The sequence below is a fragment of the Trachypithecus francoisi genome, unplaced genomic scaffold (genome assembly GCF_009764315.1).
Source record: "Trachypithecus francoisi isolate TF-2019V2 unplaced genomic scaffold, Tfra_2.0 Lachesis_group5, whole genome shotgun sequence".
Lineage (NCBI taxonomy): Eukaryota > Metazoa > Chordata > Mammalia > Primates > Cercopithecidae > Trachypithecus > Trachypithecus francoisi.
Genome location: NW_022681470.1, coordinates 25,869,268 through 25,896,806, shown reverse-complemented (window position 1 = coordinate 25,896,806; position 27,539 = coordinate 25,869,268). Strand labels below are relative to the sequence as shown.

Sequence of the window (27,539 nt, the reverse complement as noted above, 5' to 3'; positions counted from 1 at the left end):
CATTTTTTAAAAACTGAAGTGTTGTTAACAACTTTTTTTTTTTTTTTTTTTAACACATATGTCTAGTGAAGCAATAGCAGGAACCAACATTTCATGTTTTCTAAACTGAGTGAAGTAGCACTGCAAGGTATTTTTAAAATGGAACTTCAAACTGGAGCTTCATGGATTCTCTGTCTCTGATTTAACTTAGTGTCTTTGGGAAGGGGTGTGCCTTGGTGTGCCAGTGTCTGGAGTCCTCACCAACCTCTTGGACTCTGTTAAGTGGAAAAGACCAAAATTTGTCTGAACTAAAGAAATTATGTGTTTGTCTGTTTCAGGTTCAATACTTCTTCAAGATCTTGGATAATTAGTGGTGTGGAAAGTAAAGAAGTCACAGGTTGGGACATTAGACAAGAGTGAATCACACACATGAGGAATGTGTTCATTCTTTTATTGTCCATTGTTTTAACCTGACTGAATACAAGATCAACAAGAGCACTGTACTCCTGGCAATTATTACATATGTTAGAACATGGATTTTGCACTGTAGACAACATTTAACACCAGTCTATGGGGTACTGCATTGCTTTTTATAAAGTTCAAAATAAAGATTTATTTTCAAACAAGTGACTTTGGTTTATTTCATACATTACACTTTTTCTTGCAGAAAAAAATAAAATTGTACAACTGCATAAATATAAAATTCTTCCACCATGAAAATGGTTAAAACATTCATAAAGACACAGCACCAGCATGTGATGCCTCCAGAAAGGAAAAAAGGAAAGTAAAAGAAAATGTATAAAGCAAATTAATTAGCCCTGTCACTAGCCAAAGTGATGGGCAGATCCAGATCTCAGACACAGCTTTAGAACATACTGGAGGACAAGGGAAGAGATGTCAAGACAGCATTCAATACAAGCACAACACAACCCATCACCTTTTTGTGTTTTTCTGTAGTGTCACTTAAAATGTAAAGGGCAGTTCCCCCATGACAACCCCCCACCCAGCCCACAGGAAAAAAAATAATAATAAAGACCTAACACCACAGGAAAAGACTATGGAGTATGTTAAAAATGCTCATTGATGGGCCATTATCTTTGAAAGAGCCAAAAAAAAAAAAAAAGAAAAGAAAAGAAAAAAAGAAAAAAGTACCATGCCAGTTTTATTCCCGTTGAATATTTACACCTTGGACAGCAAACCTTGCTCACATAAAGTAGAAAACAGATACAATAAAACATGGCTTGAAAAATGACCAGAGTATGCACCTGTAGTACTGTACACTAAATAAAATACACAAGGCAGCAATACTTAGGGGCCAGAAACACTGCTTACTACAAGTCAGTTATGGAATCATAATTTACAGTAAAAATGGGCACGTCCCAAGGCTCAATTTTTCTTTTTCTTTTGTCATTTACAGTAGAATAAATATTTTGTTGCTATTGCTACACTTTAATTTACATTCTAACCTATTAAATGCAGAAAGCTAGTGTAAAGCATATAGATTAAGTGTAGGTCCCATACGTATGACAGTTTGTTCAAGACTAGTAGGTTTTTGTTTTTGTATCTTTTTTTAACTTATTAAATGGCTAGTGGGAAAGATTTGTGCTTGTGATCAGCTCTTAACTTCAATTTTTACATCAAAACGTCCCTGAAAACGGTCTTTCTCACTGTACCCAATGTTCTCACCGTACGCCTTACACTCTATGCGAATTTCAGTGTCCATGGTAAGATTGGTGAACTGTACAGCCAGCAGGGGCTGCAGGTATTTGGGCTGCAGGAGTTTGCCATAGTAGGGATAATACTGCAGAGGAAAACCAGGGCTGTTGCCCAGTCCAAAATACTCCACATTTCCAATTTTTTCTTTATCTTCATCTCTCTGAAATCCAGAATGAAATGCAATTTTAATGGCCCACATCATGCATCACTATGTGTACTCAAAAACAAGAACTCAATCTACACAGTAGTTTGCAAACTACTGAGAGAGGAAAGAATATCTACTCAGTCTATTCCATTGCAGCCTTGAGAAATGGTCGTAAGGAGACTATTCTCAATGTGCAAATGGATAGGGAAGCTGAGTCAAAGGCCAAATAAGCATTTCTTCAAGCCAACACGCCTCCTAGAAACAAGGCCAACATTGAAAGTCAGAAACACCTTGCTGTTGGCCCAGCAGATGATATTTCCAGTGATATTATCTACAAAGTTTACTACTTGCCTCTCATTTTCTTGTTGAGAAATCAATCTCCATTACCTTTCTTAGTGCTAGCACTGTCTGGGGACTCCCTTTCTTTGTTCTGCCTTTCTCTCTAAACTGTCCATTAGTTTTTGGATCTAAAGGAAATATGCACTAATTGTTACCATAATCTTCCTTTTATTTTTTTTTTTGAGACGAAGTCTCGCTGTCCCCAGACTGGAGTGCAATGGCGTGATCTCTGCTCACTGCAACCTCCACCTCCCAGGTTCAAGCGATTCTCCTGCCTCAGGCTCCCGGGTAGCTGGGACTACAGGTGCACACCGCCACGCCCAGCTAATTTTTGTATGTTTAGTAGAGACAGGGTTTCACAATGTTGGCCAGGCTGGTCTTAAACTCCTGACCTCATTATCTGCCCATCTCGGCCTCCCAAAGAGCTGGGATTACAGGCTTGAGCCACTGCACCCAGCGATATTTCAATATTTTTAAAAGAGAAGCCCAAACCACAAATTTTTATGTGACATTAATTTTTCTTAATGTTGGCCCCAAATTTTTAATACATGCTGTGGGCCAGAAAGAAGTACTTCTGTGGGCTAATTCACCTCTCAGTTCTGTAAGCAAATATCCCAATGTATTAAATTCAGATATTTGAGTTTCTTATGCCAATGGAGAAACTGACATCAGTCTTATTCTGATTACATCTTTGTTCTTTTAAAAAGTTTTACCGAGTATAGCTACAATTCATCTCACTGAAGCTTAAACCTGAAAGCAATGTTTCTTATTTCTTCTATTAAAATTTTACCTGTCACTTAAACAGTCTCCTTCATTCTCCCCTCTTCCCCTGCCTGCCCTTCCACCACCCCAGTAACCCTAAATTTGTCTTTACCTTGCCAGTGCACTGAACGGGAAGGACATTTGCGTTATACTTCATTCCTGGGTAAGTCTCCAAGGACTCATTCTTGGGAGGCTAAAAATAAAACCCATTATGATCAGTAGATTGTAAATGATTTCTTAAGTTTCTGAAAAATAAAACTACTCTGTAGTCCAAACAAGTACACACTGGTCACAGGAAGTCCACCAAAATAACAAAAGACATCAGGACAGCAGAATGAATGACTCCCCTAACCAATTTAAGGTCATGTTTGTAATGTTGTTGAAATGAAAACAAGTGCCCAAGTTTTATAATGACTACAATTAAGCTGTGATGCAACCCAGTACTAAATGGAACTTTTAATAGTAGCCCATTATAAGCTTTGCTTAAAGACACTGAAAACTAAAAGTCAACCCAAAATATAATGCTCATTATTTGCTAAGATTACATTACATGAGAAAGATGATTGACACTTCTGTTTTTATAAAGTGTGGGCTTTCCTCCTGAGTCATGAATAAATCATGTCATCCTTTTCCCTCAAGCATGCCTTCAAGTAGGCTTTCCTTTTTTGTTATTTTAATCTCCAGTCAGGGAGACTGCCATTTATGGAATGTTTCTTTGCAATTTTCTTTTTTTTTTTTTGAGACGGAGTCTCGCTCTGTCGCCCAGGCTGGAGTGCAGTGGCCGGATCTCAGCTCACTGCAAGCTCCGCCTCCCGGGTTTACGCCATTCTCTCGCCTCAGCCTCCCGAGTAGCTGGGACTACAGGCGCCCGCCATCTCGGCCGGCTAATTTTTTGTATATTTTAGTAGAGACGGGGTTTCACCGTGTTAGCCAGGATGGTCTCGATCTCCTGACCTCGTGATCCGCCCGTCTCGGCCTCCCAAAGTGCTGGGATTACAGGCTTGAGCCACCGCGCCTGGCCTTCTTTGCAATTTTCTTAGGAAAGTCCAATATGTAAAAAAGGCAGAGATGTCACTGCCCTAAGAGGAAGCGTTGTCTTGAAGGGGTGAATCCCCTGAAGGGACCCAGAGGATAGTCTGAAAATTACTGCTGTCGTGAAATATCCAGAGCCGCCTCTTGTACACCCATGGCTCAAATCTATCTCAGAAGTGATGAACATACATTATTGGAAGACAGTCACTTGCTTACTCAGATCAGCACAGCAAGTGAGTCTTGATGTGAGATGCAACACATACATAGTCTAATCAAAGTCAGATAAAATATTAGTTCCACATCAGGAAGGAACTACTATTTTGGTACTACTCTGTTTTGGATGCATGAAAATGATTGTCTAGATTTGACTCTTTTGGACGTTTCTTCCAGCAATGCATTTCTTATTTTTAATGTAGAGAAAATGCTTACTGATAAAAGAAGTTGCCAGAATCTATCCTCAAAAGGTGAGGATAGTGAGAAGGTGGGATACTCTGATCTCTGACAAAAATAATTTCAAAATAGTTGGAGATTTGGGTGGAGGTGATGAATTAGGCAGTGGCAATGGATAACCACGTAGAGACCAAAGAAAAAAGAAAAAAAGGACTGAAAAGAAAGAGTAGCTGAATTTACCACTGAACCGAGTAACTCTAAACATGTGGGAATAAATCAATCACAATAGACTAGACTGCCTCTGTGGGGTCCAAATGTCACTCAATGTCTACGATGAGGAATGTCAAAAGCAAGGTACTCAGAAAGCACGGGATGAGTCTTCTCTTGGCCATGCCACAACAATTACTTTTGCTGCTAAATAGCTCATTGATCTCGGTGAAGTATTCTCTAGCAATATGAATATCAAATACATTTTGGCACAATGGTTCTCACCATTTTTCTTCCATTATATCCTGTCTACGTGGAAAGAAGCTTAAAATCCTGTTGAGAGGTACATTGAAATGACCCGTTTTATAAAAACCGATAAATTTTCCAATCTTATGGAGAATATAATCTCACCAAATAGTGAGCAACGGAAATTTGCCATTTTTCAGTGATCCAGAGTAATGTTTATCCATTGTAAGTTGCAATAATACAAAAAGCAAACAGCATGGCTAGCAAAGTTCAGCCTAGATGATGTTAAACTTCTACTTTCGCAATAAAATTCAGAAAAAAAAATATTTTTTCAGATTATCAGTTTTTTTGAAATGTTCTTGTGGCTTCAAGAGGACCAAAACCAGACTGTACATGCAGGTGGTTAAAAAAAAATTTTTTTTTTAAATCCATTCTTTATGGAGTAAAAAAATAAAAAAACTTTTTCTTTTTTCCTCTAACCACTAGACCACCAGGGAAAAAATATCTTTTTCTATTTTTACTTTTAAAGAGTTTATGTTTTTTTTTTTTTTTTTTTTTTTTGAAGCGGAGTCTCGCTCTGTCGCCCGGACTGGAGTGCAGTGGCCGGATCTCAGCTCACTGCAAGCTCCGCCTCCCGGTTTACGCCATTCTCCTGCCTCAGCCTCCCGAGTAGCTGGGACTACAGGCGCCCGCCACCTCGCCCGCTAGTTTTTGTATTTTTAGTAGAGACGGGGTTCACTGTGTTAGCCAGGATGGTCTCGATCTCCTGACCTCGTGATCCGCCCGTCTCGGCCTCCCAAAGTGCTGGGATTACAGGCTTGAGCCACCGCGCCCGGCCTAAAGAGTTTATGTTATAGAAACTGTTATCTGGATACTGAGCTGGAGTATTAAGAACAGGGCCAAAGACTCACTTCAGAATTCAGCTTTACCTCTTAGAATTCCTTTAACTTTAGAAAATGAGATTAATGCCCTAACTACAAGAATTGCAGGGTAGATACAGAAGGTTTTGGTGTTACTCTACTGGCTGGGTTTCAAAATCAGCACTGAGTATACTTTAAAACTATCTTACACTGTCTTCTCAGATCAATCAAATACTTATTGTGAATGACTCATCTAAATTCTCTCATTTAAAACATTACTTGCCTTAGGTTTGAAGCCTAGAACTCGGTTGAGCTTTATAATAATGCATGGTTTGCCCTCTTTGTAGCCATAAGTTTCGTCATTTAATCCAGAGCAATTTCCCAGCCACTCAAGCTTGAATCTGCAGACCTTTCGCTCTCCTCGTTCATGATTAAATTCTCCTCGTTCTTTGGGTTCACTGGGCACGTCTAAAAATAAAAACACAACTTTTATATTGTACCAGCAATTCCCTTAGCAGTTCTGAGAAAGAAAAAGGAAATTTCTTCCTTGTCATAGTTACCTATTCTGAGAGTATGCTATTCTGCATTTAATGCATGATCTGAATCAAGCAAGATCTCCAGGAAAACCATCTCTCATCTCTTCACTCACATTAACAGATATTTTACCAAAAGGAATAGCTGGTATATGGCCCCACACCAAAGCTTCATAGTACTTGATCAGCACATGATATTTAGTCTCTGGCAACATTTCCCTTCTTTTAAATAATGGATTACTCAGCTATTTAGAAGACTGAAAGGAGACAGATCACACTGCATGAGTAGCATCATTCACACTGTCAACCCTGGCTTAGTTCAGTAACAGGGATATTATAATGAGAATACAAAAGGACTGTCAATAATTTTCAGAACTAGGTATTTTTTGGTCAGAATTTTTAAGAAGGAATAGGAAAGAACTGGTATTTTCCTTTTCAACCACCACTTCAGGTTTCTTTTGAGACAGGGTCTCACCCCGTGGCCTAGGTTGGAGTGCGGCAGCACAATCATGGCCCACTGCATCCTCAACCTCCTGGGCTCTAAAGATCCTCCCACCTCAGCATCCTGAGTAGCTGGGTGTGCGCCACCCTGTGGCTAGTTTTTTAAATTTTGCAGAGACCAGGGTCTTGCTATATTGCCCAGGCTTTTTTGATTTGAGTTTTTGCCTTTTAAAGCTATGCATTAAGCATTTGCTGGACTGATAAAATTTTATTCTGGTGTTTTTAATTCAATCCTCATATAAAAGCCAAAAAAAGACCAAGTGAATATAGAATTCAAAGTTAATGCATAGCATGCTGGAGGAAAATAATGCAAATACCATAATTTATGTATAGTTTCTAAGTACACAAATTAACTATTTTCCTTTCAAATGATGAAGAGTCTGAATTTAGACTATCTCCTGTGAACTGATTCACCCTGACTATCCCTCAGGCCTTTTAATTACTGCAAAGTAAGATGAAAACCTCATTTAAATTCTAATGAGGAAAATTCACACTGAAAATGTTCTTTTAAATTACTATTTCCAAAATAACTTAAAATGGCAATTCGCCCCATACTCTGACTAAGCCACAGCCTGCCTTATAAAGAACTGGAGTTGGAGGCCAGGCGTGGTGGCTCACACCTGTAATCCCAGCACTTTGGGAGGCCAAAGTGGGAGGATCACAAGGTCAGGAGATTGAGACCATCCTGGCTAACAAGGTGAAACCCTGTCTCTACTAAAAACACAAAAAATGAACGGTGGTGGTGGGTGCCTGTAGTCCCAGCTACTCAGGAGGCTGAGGCAGGAGAACGGTGTGAACCCAGGAGGCGGAGCTTGCAGTGAGCCAAGATCGCGCCACTGAACTCGCCTGGGCGACAGAGCAAGACTCTGTCTCACAAAAAAAAAAAGAACTAGAGTTGGTAAATGCTTGAATTGAATCAGAAGGGCTGATACTACCTAGTAAAAGAGAGATTTTTATGTTTGTTTGTTTTTTTAAACTTAACTTTTTTGAGACAGGGTCTCGCTCTGGTGCCCAGGCTGGAGTGTTGTGGTGTGATCATGGCTTACTGCAGCCTCGACCTCCCGGGCTCAAGTGATCCTCCCACTTCAGCCTCCCAAGTAGCTGGGACCACAGGCACACACCACCACACCCAGCTAACTTGTCTTATTTTTTGTAGAGATGGGGTCTCACTGTGTTGCCCAGGTTGGTCTCAAACTCCTAGGCTCAAGCAATCCTCCCTCCTCAGCCTCCCACAGTGCAGGGATTATAGGCATGAGCCACTGCACCCAACGAGAGTTCATTTTTTTTCTTTTTGTGGAAAGAATGAGAACATGGACTGGAAAATTCACAGTCCAGGTAGTAAGAGGGAGGACATGTATTCATGTCAATGACTTAATGAAACTAACAGCCTCTCTTTACCCTTCGTAAGTCATTTCCTTATCCAAAATCATCAGCTGCCTAACACATATTTCATTATCTATCCCAACCAGGATCAATAAAAGTATACCCTGACCATACATCCTCCTTCATGAATGCCAGTGCAGTGATAGCTAATTACACCAAAAGGTCTTTCTGACGGGAGAAAGCCCTGTGCACTCTTCTATAGGGAGAACTTTTAGGGGGAAGATAAGGAAATAAGTAGTTGTACTTTTCAATGGATGTAAGAGAAAGAAAACTGGAATTGCTGTCTTGGGTCTGAAGAGTAAAAATAGTGCCTAGGAGTGTTTTAAAGACACCTTTCCAAAGCAGAAAATAGTCATACTTGAGGCTATACTGTTTTTCACTGTGTCTGTTTTTTAAAAAAGTGTCTAAATATGGCCAGAGTTCAATCTTTCATTATTTCAGGATTATCTCTTGATCATTAAACAAAAAATAGAAGTGGGAAATAAGAATTAAAGAGAAAGAAAACTAGCCACAAACATCTACAATGAGTCTACTTACCACCACAGTCTTCAAAAATCATGTCATCCCTCTGGGCTGAATCTTTGTACTTTTCCAGGAACCTAACTATGTTCAGCACATATGCCTCATAGCTCTTGGGATCATTAGGACGAAAAGAAATTTCAGTCTTCTGGATCTGAGGAATCTGTGTTAATCCTAGACCAGGCAGAGAGAAAATCATTAGTAGGAAGGCAGCAACCAAGATAATTCAAAAGTAGACTTTCCACATACAAAACATACTTTGCTAACTCCACTTGCCTAAAAAGAAAGGGTCTTGCCTCCCTTGTGAAATCACTCCACTGGCATTTAGATTAGGTAACCCCAAGTACCAATGACAACTATGCTTTAATAGCACAGATCAGTTAATTTCCCTAGCAACACTTCATGGTAGGCATCACCTCCATTTTATGAATGAAAACACTGCTTGCACTGAAAGGGTAAGTACCTGGCCCACGGTTGCACCGAAAGTGGTAGAACCAGAATTCCAACCCAGGTGTGCTGTACTCCAAAGCCCATTATGTTTCTAGTACCCCAACATGCACAGTTTTTTAAAATACCCTGGAAGGTAGCATTGTGTGCAGGTGGCTTTACCCTCCCTAATTGCATGCAGGCATTGGGCACAACGGACTTCTTTTATAATCCTTATTGTCAGCAAACGTATAATCATTCCAAATTCTCATCAGTAAATGTATAATCATTTCAAATTCTCTAGACTCAAGCCTACCTAACAGAGATATTTCTTTGGATCTTTTAACCTAAATGGGAAGAATTTGGGACATACGTACAGTAACCACAAATGCTTTCCAATCCAAAAGTCTGAGCATGTCAGTGCTAGTCAGATAAAATTCAAAGTCCACGTGCCTTGGGTTTGCACTCTCTAAAAGTCTGTTACATCCTTTAATATCCAAAAGCCTCTGCTTTCATGAGACTTCCTAGATGGGTATGTGAACCACACTACACAGCACTACTCGGGAGCAATGGTTGGAAAAGTTCATCACAACTGCATTTTATTGTAGGACTGCCAAATAAAAGATGCCTGGTTACATTTTAATTTTAGATAAGCAAGGAACATTTTTTATAAATATAAGTGTGTCCCAAATGCTACGTGGGACACTCTTATATTAAAATATTATTGTTTATCTGAGGTCAGGCATGGTGGCTCACACTTACAATCTCAGCACTTTGGCAGGCCAAGATGGGTGGATCACCTGAGGTCCAGAGTTTGAGACCAGCCTGGCCAACATCGTGAAACCCCGTCTCTATTAAAAATACAAAAATTAGCCAGGTGTGGTGACACACACCTGTAATTCCAGCTACTCAGGAGACTAAAGCAGGGCAATCACTTGAACTCAGGAAGTGGAGGTTGCAGTGAGCCAAGATCGTGCCACTGCACTCCAGCCTGGGTGACAGAGCGAGACTCTATCTCAAAAAAAAAAAAAATATATATATATATATATACACACACACACACACACATATATATCTACAGATAGAAATATATATAGATATATATGGAGGAGATATAGATACATAGTTTATCTGAAATTCAAACTTGAGTGGTCACCCTCTATTTTTATTTATTAAATCTGGCAACCTGATTCTAATCCTCACTCCCAGATCTCCCCTCTCTGTGTGGGGCCCATAAGGGGGCACATCATCACAATCCTTCGTAAGTGACTGCCCCGGCTTCCCACCCCCACTTCCCAGCAGGTCAGGAAAGCGCCTATGTCACTGTCATTTAGGGGCTTGTCAAACGTGCAGTCTCACAGACTCCCCTCCAGGCCTACAAAATCCTAATCTCTAAGAAAGAGATCTGAGAATCTGTTTAATAAGCATGAAAAACACCCTTGGCTTAGAGCTGCTTCTCTAGGGAATTAGAATCTGAGAGTGGCAACAATGACTCAGATATGAAGACAACGGTGTTAACTAATGTGGAAGTGATAACTAGAGTGCAGCACCATTTGTAGGGCTTGAGAAGCAGGCATCGGTAAGGTAGACTAAATGCTGTTGTTCTTTCTAGTGACTGAGGATGCTTTAAAAGTGGTTACATAATGAGATGGGCTCAGGGGGTTGTAGAGAGATGCTTTTTCACACATGTAGTCCCCTAGAGGAGTGGAAGGGATAGAGAGGAAGACAAGTATCACTGGAGCAAGGCACAGGGGTGCCCAGGCAAAGGACTCTAGGACATTAACAGTCATCTTCAGGCCAAGTGCAGTGGCTCATGCCTGTAATCAGAGCGCTTTGGGAGGCCAAGACGGAAGGATCGCTTGAGCCCAGGAGTTCAAGACCAGTCCAGGCATGCTAGCAAGACCCTATTGCAATTAAAAAAAAAAAAAAAAAAAAATCATCCTGAAAAGGATGATGTGGAACCTGAAGATTTTTGGGGGACAAAAATTTCAACAGTGATAGAAATGAATCAAAGGGGAAGTAGAATTTGCTCATAAAAATCTTCAGTTTAAAATAAACACATTACAATTTAAAATTTTGTAAAAACGCCTACAAGCTATAGATAATTTTTAGTGTTTCAAAGCAATTTAAATATACACAGAACAATGTTTTTCTATGTTAAAATTGGCATTGTGATCATTTATGGTACAAAACAGCAGTACTGTAAAGAGAAGAGATACCTGCAAAAATAAAGGTGAGCAGAAGTTTCCACAGATAGCTAATGCTTGAGACAGCAATGGTAAACAGAGTAATTTCCAATTTAAAAAAAGATACAGAGTGGTATGAATTCATACATACTCATACATGTATATGTACACATATGTATGCATACGCACATATATGAGATAGAAATTTCTCTGTAGGACCTAAGATATTTCTGGATTTTGTTTTTTATTTTTGTTTTACATCTATGGGTTAGTATCAACTTCCCCAGTGAAATGGGGAAGTCGGGTAGGGAGGGTCATTCCTGGTTTGAGTTGTAAATAAGACACTTAAGGCGACTTGCCCGGACCTGGAGGAAGTACACCAGCAGACCCAAAGCCAGAGGCTCAACAAAATTCAGAATGGGAGAATCCCAGAGGCAGGAGGGAATGCAGCCTTAAGGGATGGTCATGCTGAGGGGCCACCGGAAGAGCCAGCACATAGGTAGCCAGAGAGAGAGGCAAATGCCTGTGCATCGCTCAGGCAGGAGGTCTGTGGGAAACTCCTCCAGGTACTCTGTGTGATGTTTGGGGGTCAGGGACAGAAACGGACTTATGTGCACCACGTTAAATAGTGTTTCCAGGCTTGCGAAAGACAAGGCAGGAGGGTGGTGGATGGCTAGATGAGTGAAGGAGAGCAAATGTCAGAAACCAAGGAGGGATCTCATCTGACCTTCAGGAAAGGTGTGGGGAAGAACCACAGCCAGGGGACCGAAGGGACATTGGTGTGATAAACAACAATTATGCAAGCTGTGGTCCATCAGCAGACGGGTGGATGCAGCAAAAGCCAAAATATAAACAAGCCTGATACTGAGATTTGGAGAGTCTCACCCAACAAGCTGACGGGAGGAGTGACCCTAGAAGGTCATGTTGAGAGTAACCTGGATTGCAAAGTGAGTGTCACAAACATCCTTGTTCTCCCTGGCCTGCCTTCAGTGGGCCTCCCCAGTGGTTTGCCTTTCACTTTCGGCTGCCTGCATTCTCTCTTCCAGTGGCTGCTCAAGGTTCCATTAGTTTGATATGAGTATGAGGAATGGTGGTGCCACTTCTCAGATTCTCCCACACAAAAGAAGGAGAGTAAGAACTGGAGGAGGTATTATGCTGAGCGCTTTTCATTCCTTCATGATGTCAAGTCCATGGTCTCCACTATTAAAAGTGACCAGGGGACATGTGTCAGACTCAAAACATCAGCAACCCTCACTCAGTCCTCCGGGTTCTTTACTAACAAAATGATACAGCTAGTGCACTCCCCAAGAGCCTCGGGGCTACGACCAAAACTAAGTTCATGTTTATTCATAGACCTGTGACAAATCTTTCTTGTAAGTGCCTCTGTCGTTAATCATCTAGGATATAGCTGGGAATGGTGGCTAATGCGTGTAATCCCAGAACTTTGGGAGGATGAGTTGGGTGGATCACTTGAGGCCAGGAGTTCGAGACCAGCCTGGCCAACATGGTAAAACCCCATCTCTACTAAAAACACAAAATTAGCCAGGCATAGTAGCACATGCCCGTAATCTCAGCTACTTCGGAGGCTGAGGCACGAGAATCACTTGAGCCCAGAAGGCAGAGGTTGCAGTGAGCTGAGATAGCACCACTGCACTCCAGTCTGGGCAACACACTGAGACTCTGTCTCAAAAAAATAAAAATAAAAATAAAGAAGAAAAGAAAAAGAAAAAAAAATCTAAGATAGCATTTGTGGAAATAATAGGTATTACTGTTACATGAAGTGGTAACACTGGCCCAGAAGAGAGTTATATACACAATTGGCCTCATGTCTCTCTAGACGGGGCAAATAAGAAATAATGAAAACCAAGTAATGGAATCACATCCCTTTCAACCTGAAAGCCCCAATTTTTCAGTAAGCATAGCTCATGATCTAAGCCCAGTCAAGTTTATGACTTTGTGAGGGAAACATAGATGCAGGCTGCTTGAAGAATCTTGACTTTGCTCTTACAGAAGCATCAGAAACCAGTGAAACCAAGTACGCAAGGGGTGAAACAGACAGCTAAGCATTGAGTCTTAGAACCCTGTGACTTGCCCAGCTGGATTAGACCTTAGGCCAAAGCCTCTGCCCTGTCCTTTCCATTTTAAGTAACAGAGAACCTTGGTAGAGGGAGCCGAGGAATGACAGATAAACCCCAGAAAGCTCAGTCATGTCTTACTCTCTTTTGTGAGCTACTGTTTCCCTCTGGAGTCTGAGGGGTCTTAGATGATGGTAACTAACAAGCCTTAATGACCATCCTTTTAAGACACGGAGCTTTTGATCCAAAAGTCACTTCCAGTAAAAAAGCAGACAGTCTGGGTTTAGGTCAAGCAATCAGCTCACACATACTTACTATATACATAAACAAATGTCCAGGAGGCCACACCACAGTCAAGTGGCCACTGTCTCCTTGGTAGCTCTTCTGCTCTCTTTCCTCACATTTCTGCAAGGTCTCTCTCTCACTCCATCACCCACTATCTCTGCCTCCTCTCTTCTCTTTATCCAGAGCCTGATGGCCTGAGAACTTCTCCTGGAAATCAACACAGATCAGCCCCCAGGTCTGTTCTGTTCTAGAGAGTCTTAATTAGGACAGTTTTTGATGACGTCTTCTCCAAACACTAGAAAAATTCCTCTTCTCAAGTTATTTCTCTAAAGCAATTAGATATGCACAAGAGAAAGATGAAAGACCTTTGAAAGAATGTCCAAATCCTTTAAATAATTTACTTTAGAATGATCAGACTGTTAAGAAGAGATAGAAAGCGATGGGATTGGATTTGGTAACTTCTTTATTACAGACTGTTCCCAACTTACAATGTTTGCCTTAGGATTTTTCGACTTCACAGTGGGTTTAACAGGGTTGGTAAATGCATTTTTGACTCACGGTATTTTCGACTTACAATAGGTTATTGGAACACAGTCCCATCCTAAATGGAAGAACATCCGTATTTTGAGGCGACACCCAAATTCTTCAACCATGACATTCTCCAAGGGTTGCACAAATCCCACCTTGCTGACTGGAGTTCTCACAAGTCATATTTTCACACTAGACCACTTCTCCCGACATGCCCCTCTTTCTACTGTCCACTTCTTAAAGTTGTTAGTTACGACTCTGGACAAGGATGAGCTCTGTTTGCAGTGGTAACTCCCAGAGGGCCAAAGACAGCAGAACACTCAATTGTTGGCACGCAATTTCAAGTTATATTCCAGGAAACAAATCTAACCGTTTCCCTCTCCAGTCTTCTAAACTTGAATTTACATTAACCACACCAAGCTCTAGAGCCAGCTTCATTCTGATAGGATCATTTGCCTTAAGCTATATAGCATTACTTAATAAAGCCACTTGAGGCAGAAATCCTAATCTGGGTATGTAAAATTTTAATATTTGGTTTTCAAGTATTTCAACTTTACATAAGATTTAGATTTAAAAAAAAAACTTTTGGTTTCCCACTTGCTTTTTCAAAGACACATTTACCTGTCCTTGGTCCCCATCTCTTGAGAAATAAGGAAGATCCTCTATGTTTAGTTTCAGTAAGTGTTGATAGCACAAGGGGGAAAAGGCTTGAGGGAAAGGACTTCGTTTCTAATTAGGTTTATAAAGTAGCAAGTTCATCATTTCTCAATCTACATGCGAGTTTAGAGTTTAAAGTATTTAAACTAGAAAGTAGCCATTTCAACCTTGTAAGTTATTCAAATACACAGCTGCTTGCACCTGTCGTTTAATACATCTGATGAATCACTAGATCAAATCTCTAAATAAAAATCATTTCCCATGGAAACCTCCAGAAGGTACCCATATGGCTGAGAAGGACACAGGAAGCAAAGAAATGCTTTTAAATGCAGCCACGCACACAAAACACACATATCATGTGTCTCCTATACATTCCGAGTTGAAAAGTAATTTCCAATTTAAAAAAAGATACAGAGTGGTATGAATTCATACATACTCATACACGTATATGTACACATATGTATGCACATGCACATATATGAGATAGAAATTTCTCTGTAGGACCTAAGATATTTCTGGATTTTGTTTTTTATTTTTGTTTTACATCTATGGGTTAGTATCAACTTCCCTAGCAAAGTAAGGGGAGAGGCACGGGAAAAAAGGCACCTTTGCGCTTTCTGGAAACCAGAACGCCTTTGACTCACCTTCTGCCTGCAGCTCTGCCTTAGACTCAGGCTCTGAGATTAGCAAGGAATAAATCTCCCTGCCTGCAGGCAGGGTCACATTCACACCCTCCTGACACTCAGAATCTGCTCCCTTCACAAAGTCTTAGAAAACTGAATTCCTGGATTGTTTCTACAGCCAAACTGGATGTTTACCGACACTCGGTAAAGAAACCATTCCTCCTGTCTAAGCTACATGCCATAAACTCTGCTTGAGGCTCTTCTCTGATCAGTCCTCTTTTTCCTGTGGCTGTATATTCACTTTCAAGAAAGCAGAGTTATTTAGTCCAGATGATCTATCTTTAAACATGCATGTCCCATAGGGGGCAAATCCTTGGTATTTTGTATAGCTCATAATTGTGCTTATTCTCAATACAATAACAGATAAATCCTAGTATTTTACATTAATTATGCTCAAGGCCAAACTGAAGAACAAGTACATATAGTATATTTGACTTATCTGGATATAAAACATAACATCTGTTAAGTAATATCCTGAAATAAGACACTGCATTCCACATGACATTTGGTAAGATCTACTCACGCATGTACGTGGGAAAAAGCTACCGGATGATATATCCCTGTTCCCTTCCTCTCCCCAGCTTCTCACTAGTCTTGGCTGCATCCGACAGACCAGCTGGTCATCAGATTACTAGCATGAGACCACTGACGAATAGTGAAGAGCAACCAGTCCAATAACCCCATCAGATTTTATGACAGAAGTGGACCTGTCAGGCTACTGCTCTTTCCACACCACTTTCTATGACCCTTGGGCGAACGTAGCAAAAAATCCTTAAATGAAGCTTCACAAATCCAGCTTTCCCCGCACCCCCGCCCACCATCGCTCCCACAGATTTGTTACCTGGTCCTATTTATCAGGTCTCTGTTCTGCTTACTCATCGTACAATGGGCATACAAAGTAAAATCTGTTTTTCTGCAGCTCCAAGAACGTTTTAAAGTAAATCATTAGGTTTCCTGTCTACCCAAGAGATGACTGGCTAGTTGTACCCCTGTCTTTAGAAATAAATCACTACCTGGGTAGTTGAGTTGTTGAAGCCAAACAGTTGCCCCCACAAACCCTTTACCAAGTCATAAGGCTGGGCAGTAGCTTTTGGAAATCTAATTGCCATCAATGCTAATTCATCCAGAGCCTCAAATTCTGGGACCAGGTAGAGAGGATCCATTTGAGGGTGGGAAGAGAGGAGGAGAGGGCAAGTGAGAGACAGCTGGGTGTACAGAGATACATCGTGTCAGCTGAGAGATTACAAAGCGGTGTACTCTAACTGGAAACACCTTACTGGCACTTTGCACGAACAATCCCTCCAAAGTATAAAGAAGCCAAATGTTTCTAATTTCCCCTTTGAAATGTGAGTGAGAGACAGCAATACAAGTATGAGGTAGTTTGGGGGGGGAAATTAGATATTCTGAGACTGACATAATCACTTCTCAGGAATTTTACTTCATCAAGCTGAGATTGAATGATAATGGCTTGAACCCTAATGGGTTTTTTGTTTTTGTTGTTTAGTGTTTTTTTTTTTTGAGATGGACTCTTGCTCTAGTTGCCCAGGCTGGAGTGCAGTGGCACAATCTTGGCTCAGTGCAACCTCTACCTTCCAGGTTCAAGTGATTCTCCTGCCTCAGCCTCCCAAGTAGCTGGGATTAGAGGCGCCCGCCATCACGCTCAGCTAAATTTTGTATTTTAGTAGAGACGGGTTTCATCATGTTGACCAGGCTGGTCTCAAAATCCTGACCTCAGGTGATCCGCCCGCCTCGGCCTCTCAAATTGCTGGGAATACAGGCAGGAGCCCCTACGCCAGGCCCCTAATAAGTTTTAAGATTAGATATTTCCTCTTCACAATCAAGATGAAACTGAAACTGCTGGTGGTGCCAGTGCGGTCAGCTCGTCTGCACCCACCCCACTTCTCCTGCCCAATTCTGGTTACCAACAACTCAAGAATATAAGCCTTCGAAAATGTGTCTGCTAGCACTGAGCCATCTATACTTCAGAGCTAAACAAACAGCAACCCAGAACCTGAAAAGAGAGAACAGCAGCATACATTCATACCTGCCTACCAGGAAGCAAGCCAGCTGGGAATCTCCCGGACACACCAATTGACACACAGTGACCTTCATTTCATTCCACTGTTGCTAAGTGAGCCTAGAGGGGGGAGGGGCAGCGGCGGATGTGAAGAAGAGACTTTTCCATTATATCACTGGGCAGGCAGCAAGGCAAGCAGGGTCAAATCAGGGACAGGGCTTGGTGAGTCTGAGTGTATGTGTATATCCATGAGCGTGCATGTGCGTGTGCATGCGTGCATGTCCGTGGGCATACATGTGGGTGTGCATGCCTGTGCCTGCTCGGCCCTCTCCAGCACAGCTAATTGCTGCGTCTCTCCCCAGATCCAACTGCATCAACAGATGAGAAGCAATGCTGCAGAGCGGCACTGCAGGACTGTCTAAGAGGGTCTCCTCTGGAGAAAAGCTTGGCAGCGGCTAACCGAACAAGTGTGGGTTTGTTAAAGGGAGAGATTGCACAACAAATACAATGCCATTTAAATTCACTTTAAAATTTTTAAAAACATGTTTCCCAAATGTCTCTTAAACATTTTCACGGAAAGCTAAGGTTTTATTGACTCCATGAAAATCTAAGTGTGCAAAGCATCCCTGTCATATCTGGAAATTCAGTGTCCAAAAAGAAGAAACTGCTGCTTCTAGTAGAAAGATAGGGCTATAAAAACCCTGGACCAGGCGCAGTGGTTCACGCCTATAATCCCAGCACTTTGGGAGGCCAAGGTGGGTGGATCACCAGAGGTCAGGAGTTCCAGACCAACCTGGCCAATATGGTGAAACCCCGTCTCTACTAAAAATACAAAAATTAGCTGGCCATGGTGGTGCACACCTGTAGTCCCAGCTACTCGGGAGGCTGAGGCAGGAGAATCACTTGAACCCAGGTGGCGGAGGTTGCAATGAGCCAAGATCATGCGACTGCACTCCAGCCTGGATGACAGAACAAGACTCCCTCTCAAAAAAAAGAAAAAAACAGAAGTTGCTCTCAACAGCTACCCTACATTTATTACCATTGGTTTTGCCACCATAAAGTACTATTTGCTTTATATATGTCTATCATCTCATTTAGTTCTCACAGAGTATATGATTCCCCCTGCCTTTTTTTTTTTTTTTTTTGAGATGGAGTCTTCGCTCTGTCAACCAGGCTGGAGTGCTGTGGCAATCACCGCTCACTGCAAGCTCCACCTCCCGGGTTCACGCCATTCTCCTGCCTCAGCCTTCCGAGTAGCTGGGACTACAGGCGCCCGCTACCATGCCCAGCTAATTTTTTGTATTTTTTAGTAGAGATGGGGTTTCACTGTGTTAGCCAGAATGGTCTCGATCTCCTGACCTCAAGATCCGCTCGCCTCGTAAGTGCTGGGATTACAGGTGTGAGTCACTGCACCTGCCCCGCCCCCCACCCTTAATAGGAGGCTTAAAAAAAATTTTTGTGTGTGTGCGGACATGGGGTCTTGCTATGTTGCTCAGGCTAGTCTTGAACCCCTGCCTTCAAAGGATTCTCTTGCCTCAGTCTCCCAAAGTGCTGGGATTACAGGCATGAGCTACCACACCAGCTGCAACAAGACTTTGTAAGGAATATCATGTGCATTAAATGGCCACCATTGTTCAGGGCCAAGAAGCTGTACACGTTCACCATTTTTTCTTATATCTCACTTCCATTCTTTAGTTTAGTCTCTCTGAGATTTCATGTTTGGCCTCTCAGTTTATCCAATATTATCACCATACAGGCCCAAATACACTCACTGCACAATTGCCACTGCTTGCTATGGCCACATTCACACGTTATTGAGAAGAGATCCAATTACAAGGAATTCCAGTGTAGAAAGGGCAGTCAATACCCAGTCAGGCTGGATTTGCATTCATGCCTCAAATTCAGCAGATAATATTATTAGTAAGTCCTTATATCTTCAAATCATGTGCCAACTTTCACACCCACTAGGTGTATCTAACTCAAATTTACAGTTTTCCCTCTTTAACATGAAAATGGAGGCTTTACAGATACTAATGTGAAGTCAAAAAATTGTCAGGGTATTCTTAAACACATCTGTTTAGTCTGCATACGTAAGGAGTTTTTTCCTATGCAAAATACAAACTTCTAACATGTACTCTGAAAAATGCCAAGGAGGGTCCAGTTAGGATCCCTCAGGCAACACAGGGCCATAAGGGGTGGCCCAAGGGATGCACTTTGCAGCAGCTGGCACTCTGCTGGCCTGGCCTGATCCAGGTTACCATCAATTTCATATGAATGCCATGTCCCTTGGTAAAGGCCCCGAAAAACCCCACAGGGTAAGGCAGGTGAAGGGGAGGGGCCTGGCCTAGACTCTCCTGAAAGGTGATGGGGGAAGGGATGAGGAAAAGAAGAGACAGAAATTACCAGGCCAAAGAACAAGGAAGATGGAGGACTGAGGACTTTTCCTGTGACTCAGACCACAGGACAGGAATGCATTTTTCTAAGATGAGCCACCAGCATTCCTTTGGAGAAGTCAGGGTTTGTCAGGTCAGTCCAACTGCTGCGAGCACACTAAATATAGGTACTAAGAACATGTCTTTTAGGAAGGGGATGGAAGGAAGGGGAGCCAGGTGTGGTGAGAGGGTGTTGGAAAGGACCGAGCACTTCTGCCCGTTGATTTTCAGGCAAGGTCATTTCCAAGTCCTTACTTACAAGGTCGGGCACTTTGGCTATTTCTTTTCCAAAGTGAAATTTTCCTTTCTGCAAAGGGCACAAAGAGAATTTTTAGTTTTATTAAAGGTTGACTCCTCAAAGTTTATATACTCAGTGACCATTTTTTTTTAATCTAGGAAATTGAAGAAAATATTTAACTTTGTAGTCATATTTGGCTTTGAGTATAAGAATTATAAAATAGCAGCAGGCCAGGCGTGGTGGCTCATGCTCACACCTCCCAGCACTTTGGGAGGCCAAAGTGGGTGGATCACCTGAGGTCAGGAGTTCAAGACTAGCCTGGCCAACATGATGAAACCTTGTCTCTACTAAAAATACAAAAATTAGCCAGGCATGGTGGTACATGCCTGTAATCCCAGCTATTTGAGACAGGAGAATCACTTGAACCTGAGAGGTGGAGACTGCAGTGAGCCGAGATTGTGCCACTGCACTCCAGCCTGGGTGACAGAGCAAAAAAAAAAAAAAAAATTATAAAATCGCATCATGATGGAAGAATAACTTTTAAATGGCAAAACAAAGAACAAAAACAAAATACTTGCACCAATTAAAATTACAACTAATGGTACCACAAAAGTTCTAGTAGAAGAGGACATGAAAAGACACAATGCTTCCCTATCACCAAACCCAACGTAAAACATGTTTCAGCTTCTCTGCGTACTCCAGAATTCTTGCTTCAACCTTTCCACAGACCCACCTCTTGTGGAAAACAGTTGCTGGAAACTGGATTATTTAAGCAGATTTAAGTCATGTTACTTACTTATGTGATTTTTTTCCACTTCCCCAATCCCTCAGATCTAAATTTAGCTGGAAATATTTTGAGTTTTTCTTACAGCGGAGAACTATTTGACTTAGGGCTACACAACAATGCTTGCCACCTCCGTATTTTGAAGATCTTCCTCTGTGAATCCTTCCCACATTCAAGTAGATGGGCATGAAAAGTCTGTGGCAGGCAGTGGCCCTTGATCTAGGCTGCTCAGGGCCATGTAGATCATCTGAAGATTGTCACCTAAATACAGCTGTTACTAAACCTTTGCCAAGGGAAAGCAGAGAAGGGACAAGTCATTGCCACCCCTCAGCAGCAGCCTCAAGGTCATTCATAAGTGAGAACCCAGAAGTTACGCAACACTTTCTCTCTAGGTCCTCCAGACAATGATTTTTACAACAGCCAGATGGCAAATTCACGTTTGTGGCTATTCCACTGCCTTGTTCTACCAGCATCAGGCGTGATGGCAGTGGGCCTTTCACGGCGTTTCGTGACTGGTGTGGACATGCAGAACTCTACACTGATGGCACTCAAGTCACAGCAGGGACTCGTTTGGCAGTTTCTATTTTCTTATGATCTTCCTGTTCACCCAAGTTTTTAAGAGCTAAAGGAGACAGTTAACTAAACTACAAAGTGGGACCAGAAAGCCGGCAAATGAGACGCTTATTAAATCAATGGGTATAAATATTGAGAAGTGAGAGTGACTTTATTCAAGGTCAAACTACAAATTTAACAGCAGGTGGGACAATAGACCCCTAAAGTCATGGCTCCTCTCCCTGTGAGGAGCTGCCCATTCCACAGCTTCTTATCATCTCTAAAAATAGGTCAACCTTTTAAAACAGGAGCCCAAGTGACTTTTTTTAAAGGAATTATCTGAGTCATAGCCCCCCCTCAAGAAGTAAAAAAAGGTCTGCTAGACTCGAAAAGGTCTGGAAAGGATTCCACTAACCAAACCCTAGAATATGAAAAATGAGAAGACCAGTGCCCCCATCAGAACACAATCTGTTCACAGTCACATAGCTGGTGGGTAGCAGGCTGGGCCAAGAACCAGGACTCTTCACCCTCACTCTAGAAGTGGGCAAATAAGATGTCTGCAACCCGTGGGAGCTCTGCCTGCAATGCGGGTAGGACATCTGGCTGCAGCCAAGAGAAATTTCTCTTTTTCCTTTTCATGGTTCATTTAAAACTACATTATAGAGTAATTTTCCATATAATTTTTTCTCAATAGAAAACGTGACACCCGTGCTATCTCTGAAGGAAATGAAGCTATTCATGTTGATTTTACCTGGTGGGGCCACTCGGTCCTGATATGTGGGCTTAAGTTCACTGATGGTGAGCAGCATCACTTGGATGGTTCCGATGAAGATGCCAGCCAGGCAGCCATAAAATATTACGTAGAAGAGAAGGATCTTAACTGCAAGAAGAACAGACACAAAAAGCTGTGATGCAGTCATATGCTCAGAATGAAAGTTTAATCTTCCCACGGATGAATAAACTTCCTTCTTGGTTCCCCCCGCCCCATGGTTTCTTCCCTGTCCAACGTCAAGAGAGTGCACCTCACTCCCACTGACACAGGGTAAAAATCGAGAGGCTGAGCAGCCCTCCACTTACAGTGTGTATGGGAGGTGGTTAAGGGTAGGAGGACTGTTCAGCTAGAACTAGGATCCTTATATTTTTTAATTCCCTAAATTGTGAAAAAAATGTATCCATATTTTTCATTCTCAAAATTATAAAAAAATCATGAAGATCACCAATAAAATCTAGAGCTATGTTTGGATGCTTATGCAATGAATTTAAAATATGACAATATACTCCCTTAGAGACCTGTTTTCTTTGCTTGCATATCCCTTGACGTTTAAATACTACAATCCAAGCTCTGCTGCTTCTCCAAATGCTCAGATGCCTGCGGGTTATTTTGCTGTGGCAGAGCAATGAATGCTGAGAAACCCACTGATGATATCCTCCTGTTTTTTTACTATCACTCTCCCCTTTGGTTTGTATTTTCAACAAAGCACACACTGTCTTTCCCCTCGGAGGACAAGACAAGGGGAAAAAAAGAAAATTCTATAACGAAAATGACCAGCACATTTTAATCCCATCTTCTGGAACTGGAACCAGAATAATGACTGACTTGCTGGGCTGCATTTTCTTTTTCCCATAGTTAACAAGATAACAGGATGGAGGCTGAAATAGCTGCAAAAGCAAAAAAAAAAAAAAAAAAAAAAAAGACTCAAACATAGATGGGAATGAGGGTGGCTATCAGTTACTGGTTTACAAGGATTATCTCCCTGATTAGCCACATAGTAACAGGCTGTACTAGGCATTGCCTGGCAGCCCTGTGCCAGCCAAACAACTCAATGTGAATGCAAAACAGGGAACAAGTGAACTGTAAGGTTATCGAGTCAGAAGCATGACTGCACAAAGGAGCCTTAGGTTACTGCTAAAAGGGTTCAGATCTCATGCATTTAATTAAATGCCAGGGTACTTGGGGGAAAAGCCACTGAAAAACAGTATTAGTATATATGTGGTAGGAGAGGGCTAGGGAGGGGGTGGGTACACAATAGCAGGAATTAGCCTTGTTGCCCTGTCCATACATTTAAAAGCCCAGCTTTCCAATCAGGCACTAAAGAGTTAAGGGAAATCAGGCTACAGAGCTGTTAAAACAAGCAAAACACACAAAACCACACCAAAACGCTTAATCACAGTCCTTTTTTCCTCTATCAAAAGCAAAGAACAAGGAAAAAGGCAAAGTCAGAAGCAAAGATAAGGAAGAAAGAAAAAGTTGTGTAATCCAGTACCACAGCACCCAACTCAATCACTCCCTCCCCGCAGGACAAGGGTTAAGTGCTGCATTCTGTATCCAAGCAGCAGTGGGCAAATGGCAAACTCTGTGACGTCAAGAGATCTGGAAAATTTTTCCAGTGAATGCTCCTAAGAGGTGCAAGAGTTGGTGTAACAGTCAGCAAGACAACTGTTGTAGCCTTGATTCTAGTTTCCTCTTGTTGCCCCCCACCCCCACCTCATCTCGGTGCTCTTAGCTTACCTACATGTGCCCCTTTGAACTGAAACATCTCTGTACTCACTGCCTGGACTCCAGATACCTAAGTCTAACAACATAAGAGGGTACACAATTGAGGCTATAGTTTAAAATACAAATAAGAGCAAATGAAAAAACAAGTCATTTTGCACGTACACTGATTAAGCTCAAAACAGGCAGCCTTTCCATTCTGCCCACACGATATCCTAAGAAAAGTGAGGAATTTTCCCTTTTTGCTCTGAGATGTTACTTGATAAAATCTCCCTAGTTACTGCCATGAGGTCACTGGGAGAGTGGAGCACTCAGGACTAGAAGGGCCTATGCAGTGGCTGACCCAGACACAGGCCACCAGGGGCTCCCCCCCACCAGCCAAAAAAGGCTAGATAAGTCACATCAACTAGCTGGGGTGGCACTGTGAGGGGAGTGGGGAGGCTTCAGAGGCATCTCCCTTTCAAGCAATTTTTCTTCCTTTAAAAAAAAGTAATACAGAGGGTTTGTTTTGGAAAAACAAAGCGTGTGTACCCTTCAAAAGGTCACAGGCAGGCAGCCAGGCCTAACTGTAAATATAAAAACCTACCAATGTCTGTATTAACCTAATAAAAAGGTGGAAGGCACAAAGTGATTTGCATGCTGTGATTTCTCCAGCAGGTGACAGGCGAGTCTCCTGCGTCCATCTTGGTGAAAATCTGCCTAGAAGCAAAACCGAGCCAAGGGCATCCTGCCCTCGCCCCAAGGGCATCCATGTTGGGCCCAGCGCTGAAAAGGGGGCATTTTCTCCGTAGGAGACGGTAATTGCTGCCACCTTCTCTACCTAAGAGAGGCTCTTACAGTTCTTACACTGCCAGAAAGGGGCAGACATATTAGCACGAAACAAAAAGGGGATTTTTAGCACAGCACCTGTACCGTGGAACATGGAAGGGAAGAGGGGGCAAGTACAGCAGTCCTGGGGTCTGCGTTCATAAATCAGCATACTGATAGCTTGCTGGATAGGTTACCAAGACATAAAAATTGACACACACGGTCTCTCTCTCTCTCATGGAGGTGCTGCCCATTAAGTGTTGGCTTAAAGACTGAGTCAGTCCATACCGTCTTGCCCTCTAAAGCAAATATTATTCTAAGAAGCATGAAATTGGAATGAGGAACGATACATATTTTACTAAGGGGAAAAAGACAAGAAGGCAGATTTCACAAGGTGCCTAGAGTCAATGCAGCCTCTGCCTCTGTGACGCAGCAGGGTCAGACCACCAGAGAAGGACGCCCCAGCTAACCTTGGCAGAAGGGTGCCTATACCGCAGTGCACCTCCCAGGCCTCCCTCAAGTTACAAGGAGCTGCCAGGGAGCTGTTCATTCTACACACACCTCAGTTCTTCAGGTTTTCCTTTCCACATGAAAACACAGGAAACTACCTTTATGCCTGAGACACCAAGAATAATCTCAATGAAGCACAGTCTCCCCGAAATAAAATATAAAACAAAAGCTAAAAGCCATTAAAGAACTACATTTTCCGTGGCTCACGGGTACCTATGCTTCCCCGTGAACACCTTGGAAAGAGGCTTCACCTTGACTAACCTTGAAGTGTGATGCATTATTAACCCTTTACTTTTCAATCAAGAAAGACTCACAAGCTGCATTTTTTTTCTTTACAAAAATTCATCTATTCCAGTGTCTTCCATTTCAAAATGTCAGCTAAGCACTATTTCCCTGACTCATTCTCCTGCCGATTCCCACAGATCCTCCCAACCAGGAACACCAATCGGCCTCTGTTCAGAACTCCCTGAATGACTGCAGTGGTGTGCCAGTGGTGTTGGTGGTGCTAGTGGTGTTGGTGGTGATGGTCATGATGATGATGATGTTGGAGGAGGAGGGGGCAGTGATGCAGCAAGGGGAGTTCCCTCCCTCCTTCCCTCACGCAGTCACGACTCTTATAGATTCGCCTACAACTCTGCCCTTCAAAATGACCTTAAAAAAAAAAAAAAAAAAGTCACCCTTCCGGAGAGGCTGAAAACAAGGAATCTAATTTTCGATGGAAAAAAAAGTCTATCCAACCAAGCAACAGGCTGCACAAAATATTTTAAGATGAGCTACTCTGCGTTTATATTCCCTTCACCATAATCAACCCAACCTACTGACTGATCCACAACTCTGTGTAGACCTTGAAAACAACCAGACTTTGCCAGCATTCGGGCCGAGGCTAAGGATCGGAGTCCTGAAATGGAGCTTACTGAACCATTTCTGGGTGGTGATGACTCCAGGGGAGGTCATGAAGGGAAACCCTTAGCCATCGCTGTGAAATACTGCAGTGTGTGGATGGATTCCTCTCCACCCTTCTCTTTCCTCTCTCTTTTGAGGTACGTATTTAGACTAGAAAAAAGAGGCTGTAACACATAACCTCGCCCGCATTAGATCCCATTACCTCACGAGGTTCTCTCACGACCCCAGATCTCTTTTTTTTTTTTTAAGGACTCAGGACACGGGAGAGACAGATGTAGTCTCGCAGAGCCTGACCATTCCCAGGAGGAAAGGACTCAACGGATGCACGGTAGGAAAGACTGCAAATTACCAAGCCAAGATCGCTACGATACGCATAACCTTCTGCCTGTCGTGTTCCACCCCCGACTCTGCGCCCCATTCTGAGGACTCCGCATTCCGCACAGGACTGCAAGCCCAGGCCGGCTCGACCCAGCAGCGCCCACCACCCTCGCCCCAGCCGCCCCGGCCAGCGCGGCGGGTGCGGAACTGGCCGCGAAGCCTGCGCAAGGGATGCGCAGCCCGGGAAAGACCAGACGCGGCGGCCGGGAGCTGCGGACCCCTTACTTACACCAGCTGCCACCGGTCCTGCCCAAAAACTCCTTCTTCTCTGAGTTCCAGATGAATTTCTTCCAACTGCCCTCCTCCTTGGCTTTCCCGCGGGCCATGGCGATGGCGGGTCAGCAGCTGCCGCCGTCCGGAGGGTGGGTGGCTGCTGCGCGCGCCCTGGCGTCCTCTGCGCCGCTCGGCTTCTCCGGCCTGGCTCTCCGCAGGCAGTACACGCCGCTGCCGATGCGGCTCTCGGAGTGCGAGACGCGCGGCGGAGGAGCCGAGGCAGGAGCAGGAGGAGGGGGAGGCGGCGGCGGCGGGGCGGGGGCGGAGGGAGGGACGGCGCAGGCTGCGCGGCTCCGAGCCCCGCACCTATTGGTGGGCGCGCAGCCGCTCGCGGGCTTTCTTTGGTCCGCCGAGCGCTCCTCTAGACCTTGGGGGCTCGGGGGCTCCGCGAACCCGCAGCTGCCGCTCCCGCTGCCACTGGGGACGTGTGCGGGGCCCCCGCCTCCCGTGACCTCTGCAGAGACAGGCCGGGGTAGGAGAGTCAGAGAGGGAAGGACGGACCACCGGACTGCGAGCGGGAACCACCACGCCCGCCACGAGCGGAGCAATTGGCTGACGGCGCCGGCCCTACCTTTACTATATACCGCGCCTCGGTGGCCGCGCGCCCCGCCCACTAGCGGCCCGCGTGGCCAATCCCGGCGCGGGGGGGCGGGCACTCCGCCCGAGGAGGCGGGCTTGGGGCCGACACAAAGGAGCCTC

At 43.3% G+C, this 27,539-nt stretch overlaps 2 protein-coding genes across 5 annotated transcripts in view; one reads left to right on the top strand and one right to left on the bottom strand.

The window, feature by feature from the left end:
- The window catches only part of NME7 (NME/NM23 family member 7), a 235,379-nt gene extending 234,774 nt beyond the window's left edge, over positions 1–605 (top strand). For 3 of the 4 annotated variants that reach the window (XM_033198961.1, XM_033198963.1, XM_033198959.1), the window contains one exon: positions 318–605. In XM_033198961.1, the coding sequence (XP_033054852.1) occupies positions 318–350 (33 nt within the window). In that variant the 3' untranslated portion in view covers positions 351–605. The remainder of the gene's footprint in view (positions 1–317) is intronic. The other variant, XM_033198960.1, reaches the window with a different exon arrangement.
- Positions 414–27,391, bottom strand: ATP1B1 (ATPase Na+/K+ transporting subunit beta 1). Its single transcript, XM_033198964.1, has 6 exons — positions 26,797–27,391; positions 22,227–22,355; positions 8,631–8,786; positions 5,960–6,144; positions 3,054–3,134; positions 414–1,855 (listed from the first exon to the last, which is right to left on the bottom strand). Exons 1-6 carry the CDS (start codon positions 26,891–26,893, stop codon positions 1,592–1,594), a joined length of 912 nt encoding a protein of 303 aa, XP_033054855.1. The 5' UTR covers positions 26,894–27,391; the 3' UTR covers positions 414–1,591.
- Positions 27,392–27,539: the final 148 nt, after the last annotated feature.